The following is a 6,193-nucleotide window of genomic DNA, read 5'->3' as shown; positions in this document are numbered from 1 at the left end:
TAGTGTTGTCCCGCACTTGAGGACCCAGTTTGTGCAGAAGGGAGGTGCAGTTGGTGCAGCTTAGGGAGAGAGGTCTAACCACTAACCATAGGCGAGGATGACCTCCCTAGGTATGTTCTGCCCTTGATGTGTCCTAAGTGTGAAGTGGAGAATCAAAATGGGCTAGGGGATTAGGGATGGAGCCGAACAATCGAAGCCATCGAACGCACCTAGCTTGATGGCCCCTAAGTGTAGTGATTGTGGCACTCATGAGTTTCTTGCTTTTTCTTGTGATTTCCCTCTCTGTTCTCTTGTTCTTTTCTTTCCTTTTTCTATTTTCTCTTTCTTTTTGGCCTTTTTTCTTTTTTTAATTTAAAAAAAAATCATAACAAGGAGCTAATCTTTGTCATCATGGTCACGAGAGGGAGAAGTGGGGGGTTTGAGGGACTTACTAAGAAATATTTTCCCCTGCTTATATTATTTTAGGCTCATTCAAATGTTGAGGGGAGTTGTGGACAAAAACGGGTGGTTGCAGCTAGTGAAGCGGCTGTCGCCTATGTCCTCTAAGAGGGCTACACAAAAAGATGGTAAGAGGGAAACATATCCTAGCCATTGCACAGCTATCTATGCCAACATTGAGATAAAAAAAGAACAACAGGAGATGGTATTATTGTGGAGTAGGATCTTGCCTTAATAATACTCTAAGAAGCCTAACGTAATTACAAGTTGTGAGAAAAGTGGGGTCTGGGCAAGAACTGAACTCATTAAGGAAATGGTCAATCGAGGCATATAAGTCGTGCTCAGAAAAGGTGAGTGCTTCCTTGGGCTTAGTGGCATTGACATTATAGATTCTTGAAAAGTCCTATCGATCGTGGATGTTTGGATTAAAGTCCACTCCTACCCTTCTAGGATATGGCATGTTAGTGGGGTTATCTCTTTCGAAGGGTAGGATATTGCAAAATGGCATCCATGTGTCCACGTTGTTGTCCCAGATTCTTCTTCTCCACCTTGGCTGGCACTCATAGCCTTTCATTATTTCGGGTGCTTCCATGGCCTTGTTCTCCTAGTAGTCAAGAGCCTCTGTTCCCCATAAGGTAGGGTTCTTCTCTCTTTTAGCAACCCACTTATCTCCCAGCCTTTTTCCTACATTAATCACCTCTTCCACCACCTTGGTTGATAGTACTCTGCTCAATGTGGTGGAGAATTGGAAATTAAAGTCGAAGGGTTTACAGCTATTCTCTTTCTGCTCCCATAATATGAGCTCTGCATTCCAATCTACTGGAAAACAGTCTTCTCTTAGAGGGATGGGCACTTCTGGGGCCACTACCGATTGAGCTCTCAGTCTCCTCCATGCCTGATCCAACATATTCAATCTCTTCTTTTTAATTTGCACTTTTCTTTCAATTGTGATATCTACCTCCAACTGTACTTCTGGCCATGGAGAGGGAGGATGGGGGACTAGCTCCTCATCTTGCTGCCCCATTTCAAAACTTGGTCATGCTTCTTCGGTTGGCATTTGCACCTTCTCTCCCTTGTGTTCTTATGGCTCTCCTTCTGTGACTCCTAGAGATTCCACTTCTTGGATTGTCAAGCCTACTCTAGTAAGTAGCTTCTTTGGTCATGTAGGCTCACGGTGCCTCATGTTGCTTGTGGTTGGATGTGTAGCCCATGTTTTAGAGCCATGTGGGTGATCTCCAAATTTTTCTTTAGTAACTCAATGGCCTCCTCCTCCTCTGATTGTGTGACATCCAAGATAGTATTGAGGAAGGCACGTTCTTGGGTTTCCAAGCTTGTTTGCACGGCCTCTGCCCTACTTTCTGCTAGCACCTTGTCACCTCTTGCAAGGGCTAGACGGATCGCTAGCTCGTTTACTCTTCCTTCACTTTTGCCCACCCATTTGACTGCTCTCCTTTTCATCTCTTCCAAGATTTCACTTTGCCTTTGAGCTAAGGTTCTTATTCTCTACTCTTGTTCCTTGATTTCTCTTTCTAGCCTCTTCTGGTCTTCTAGTTCTAGGACTACCCTCTTCTCCAAAATTTCCACGTTTTTTTTATATCCTTGGGCCCTCTCTTTTTGTCTTGCTATGAACTCCTCCATGGCATTCTGGGCTTTTTCCATCTATCCTTGCAATTCTTCTTGTTGCAAGATCAGGACCTTATACTCCCTTTGAATTCCCACTAGCTCTTGATTCTCGTCTTCAAGCCTTTTTTGCTAGCTATTCTCTTATTCCTCCTTAGCCATGAGCTCCGCCTTTCGCACACTTATTTCTTTTTGGTAACTGGCCACTTGGTGGGTTCTCTCAAGCTAGAAGGCTGGTAGTGTCTCTTTCTCAGCTTCTAACTTCACAATGGCCATCTTATTTTCCTCCTTTGCTCTCTCTAGCTGTGAAGGAGTTCTTTGATGTAATCATCATAATTAGATAACGACGACAGTGCTGTAGGGAAAGTTGTTGTGGATGCTTCTATTCTCTGTCTCTTGGGATCTTGTCTTGAGGACTCAGCATCCGCAGTAGCTTCCAATCTCTTTGTTCCCTTCATTGGGGTTCCTCCACTTGCATCCTGAGAGAAATCTCTTTATTGACCAAAAACTACACCGAGGCCATAAGATTGCTTGCATCTATTGTGGTTGAAGTGCCTTGGGTGGGTGCAGAGATTGGGGTGGTAGGCACTAGGACAACTGGAATAGGATCAATCAGGCCCGTGCCCTCGCCTTCTGTTACTGGGGATGGCGTGATTTTTGGCACTTGGACACTTGTTCATGGGCCTTCTTCTATGTATGGGTTCATAGCAACCAGTTCCACCTACCTGAACTTTTGCTTTATTGACATGTGTGTGGCTCAAGCTATGTCCTCTTCTTTGTTCCTCCCTAGCTGTTATGTTTCCTTTTTTGTTCTCCTCTTCCTCTCCTCGGATTTCTTGGACTCCTCTTTTATCTTCTCTAACTTAGCTTTTTCTTTTCTTTTCTTTTCTTCCTTTGCCTTCTTGGATTCTCTTTGTGCCTTCTGTAGGTCGACTTTCTCTTTCCTCATTCTCTCTTCTTTTGCCTTCTCTTGGGGAGTTCTCTTCTTGGACTTTTTGGCCCCTCCATGGCTAGACGTGTTTCCTGCTCTTCTTCTTCATCACTCACAGTTCTCTCACTAGACTGTTCCTGCTCATGGTGGGGGGGTGTCATGTTTGGTGTCTCACCAACTTCTTCTTCACCTTGTGCTTCCCCCAATGCCTCCCTGATGATGGAAATCAAGACCCCACCAAATCCTATGGTCGAGGCCTTAGATGATGACTTCATTCTTGCCTTGGAGGCCGAGGAATCTCCACCTGTGGGTCTTCCACCTATAGCCAGTGCCTTTGGTGAGGTCTCGATTGTCTTCCGCACAAAGCCGTTCAAGTTCACTTCATCTAAAGATTTGGATGTAATGCTTTCGAGCATCAGCACGTTGATCCTACTCATTAGTGTGTTGTACCTTTGGCTGGAAAACAAGGCATGCACCATCTTGGCCTATAGTTGGACTTCTGGGTTAGGGATATCAGCTAAGCTAATGCCATCATTAGTGTGGACCAGAACTTTGTCCATTCCCAGTATGTTGTATAAATCCCTTTTCGATCGTCTTTCCACTTTGTTGGCCAGGCCCCTAGGGAGTCCACCTTATAGAACATGTAAGATACTACGTGAGTTCAAAAGAAAGGGTATTAGATTATATTTACAAAAGGGGTTTTTAAATGCCACCATATTTGAGACTGCAACACCTTGTGAGCTATCGTGTCTTCACTAAAGTGTCCTCCAACAATTCCGTTATGTGCTTCTGTAAGTATATCATGCATTTCATGCTCGCACACACACCTACATAACAAGCCGTCTTGCCCTAGCCTATAGAGTTGGCCTGCTACCAAACTAATAGGGTTGTACTAGATAGGAACGTATAAAGTAGGTTGGGGATAAGGGAGTGTAATGAAATCTTGTAGGTCAACTGTATTGAGGATAGCCTTCATCTTGCATAACTAAATGATGGCATAATTCATCCCATCTAACTTGGTCAAGGAAGAGATTGGGTAGGATAGGTACCTGCACTTGTGGTGCAAGAAGAGGGAGATGAGGAATGAGATATCTTAGAAGAGGAGAGGAGAAGGGGACATATAAAAAGATGGTGAATAGGAGGGACAGTCCGATCATGATCTCTACCTTGAACCACATTAGTCTTGGCAGTGATCCTTGAGAACACAACAATATTTGTGATGATCCTCACAATCTTGGTCATCTTCATGGCGATCCTCATGGTCTTGATTCAAATCTTGATCCACATGATCATACCAACCCTAATGATCTAAGATATTGAATCCTTTCAATTTGTGAAAATGAAAGCCACATAATCCTACCGGTCATATTTGGTAGCTCCTCTCATTTGTGGGAAATAATAGAAGCAAGGTCAAGAGCAAAGGAGTACACGTGTGGAGCAAGCTAGGTGATGCAACGACTACAATGTGGTGAGTGTTGGTAAGTTTACATTCTATTTGTATCTAGATTTTTTGATTCATCAAGTATGTGAGTAGGCTAGGTGAGAAACAATCATGTGCTCGATAGGTCAAAATCCTTGAACAAATAAGGATGTATCCAATGGTCCTAACATTGAGCATACAGTACAACCACCCAAATTTCAATCTTTGTGTTTTTCACTCAAGATCTAGTGTCAATGTTTGATTACTTTTATCACTAAACAATACATAATATCTAAGGTATCAAGGTAGGTACATTATAGTGAATGAGTATCAATTATTTCAAACAAATGTAATGGATAGATATTAAGGCGAATCTTGTCACATTTACTCTACATAGGAGCATTAGACATAGGCAACATTATACATGAGAACAATCACAACAAGGAGACTACAACTTTGTATTTTTGTTTCTCTCTTACGCACAAAGCACATGGGCTAGCGACGTACATTTAGCAAATGAAAATGGATTGCGTTTGGACTAATAGAGGTGTATGCTAGCTAGCTGAACATTCATGGTCGAATTCGAGGGGCATGTGCACAGGTTGAGATATAGGCGATTGACAACCACAAATGTGTAGCTTGCCACCTACTCGCATATGATGTCCGAAGAGGGGTTCTCGAGCCTTACTTGGTGCAACTCATGTTGCTTGCGCAAGTCTTGTTCACCCCGTAATGCGCATTGTAGGAACCCTTTTACCGAAAGAAAGAAGCACTAAGGCGCTAGCCCAAAATTAAAGAGGAAGGGGAAAACGAAGTGTGTGAAAATGTGTGTTGGTATATTAAGGTGGAAAAGCAATACAAAATTTGGGGGCTATTGTCCCCTTTGTTGGGATGGGACTACAAAGAAGTTTCCGGACTGCATTGCACATGTTGTTAGCGTTACAGAATGGAAAACGGTGTTTTATTTGCAACCAATATGGGATGGGTCGTAGAGAATAGGCTTCAGCCGGAGATGGGCACGTCGGTGATGGCGGGCTGGTTGGGCTGCTGAGTCTGGCGCTTGGGCACGGTGATGGTGAGCACCCCATTCTCCACGCGGGCGCTCAGCTCCTCGGGCTTGGCGTTGTCGGGCAGGCGGAAGCGCCTCAGGAAGCTGCCGTGTGCCCGCTCCACGTGGTGCCACTTGTCGCCCTCTTGCTTCTCCTCCTTCCTGCTGCACTCGCCGCTAATGCACAGCACACGCCCGCCCTCCACCTGCACCTTCATCTCCTCTTTCTTCAGCCCCGGCAGGTCGGCCTGGAAGATGTGGGCCTCGGGCATCTCCTTCCTGTGCTTAGGAAAAGAAACCAACTCCCAAAAGTACCATGTTCTAACACGGTCGACAACCACAAGAGCAAGCTTGAAGCCCTTAGATTCTTGCTCGAGGTCATAACTCATATGCCAAGGCATTCAACATCTTGAGAAAAGTAGTTACTCTTTTCTTCTTCTCCCTTGATACTTCTATTTATTGGGTGCATGTGCTTCTGGATTGTCCCTTTATAGAGGTGAAGCACTTATCTCATAGGGAATCCATTGTCAAAACCATCAAGGTGATGTGTTGCCAACACTTCACCCTTGTCTTTCCTCCACCCGCCCTTGTTGACCTGGCCCACTAGCTTTCCTCATTAGTAGTGGTAGATACCTTTCAGCCTCATCCTAAGACACGAGGAGCAACGACCAAGCCCACCACCAACCCTTCCCAGGATGCTATGGAGAGAACCGAGGTGCTCAATGTTAAGAATCGC

General features: G+C 44.6%; 1 protein-coding gene across 1 annotated transcript; it reads right to left on the bottom strand.

Moving 5' to 3' along the window:
- Positions 1-5,411: 5,411 nt before the first annotated feature.
- On the bottom strand, positions 5,412-5,858 carry LOC148037519 (18.1 kDa class I heat shock protein-like). The gene has a single exon (XM_087677117.1). It carries the CDS (start codon positions 5,856-5,858, stop codon positions 5,412-5,414), a length of 447 nt encoding a protein of 148 aa, XP_087533243.1.
- Between the last annotated feature and the right edge of the window lie 335 nt (positions 5,859-6,193).

The sequence above is a fragment of the Lygodium microphyllum genome, chromosome 4 (genome assembly GCF_053477565.2).
Source record: "Lygodium microphyllum isolate KBCC chromosome 4, Lygodium_microphyllum_v1.1.10, whole genome shotgun sequence".
Classification (NCBI taxonomy): Eukaryota; Viridiplantae; Streptophyta; class Polypodiopsida; order Schizaeales; family Lygodiaceae; genus Lygodium; species Lygodium microphyllum.
This window is presented reverse-complemented; position numbering and strand designations above follow the sequence as displayed.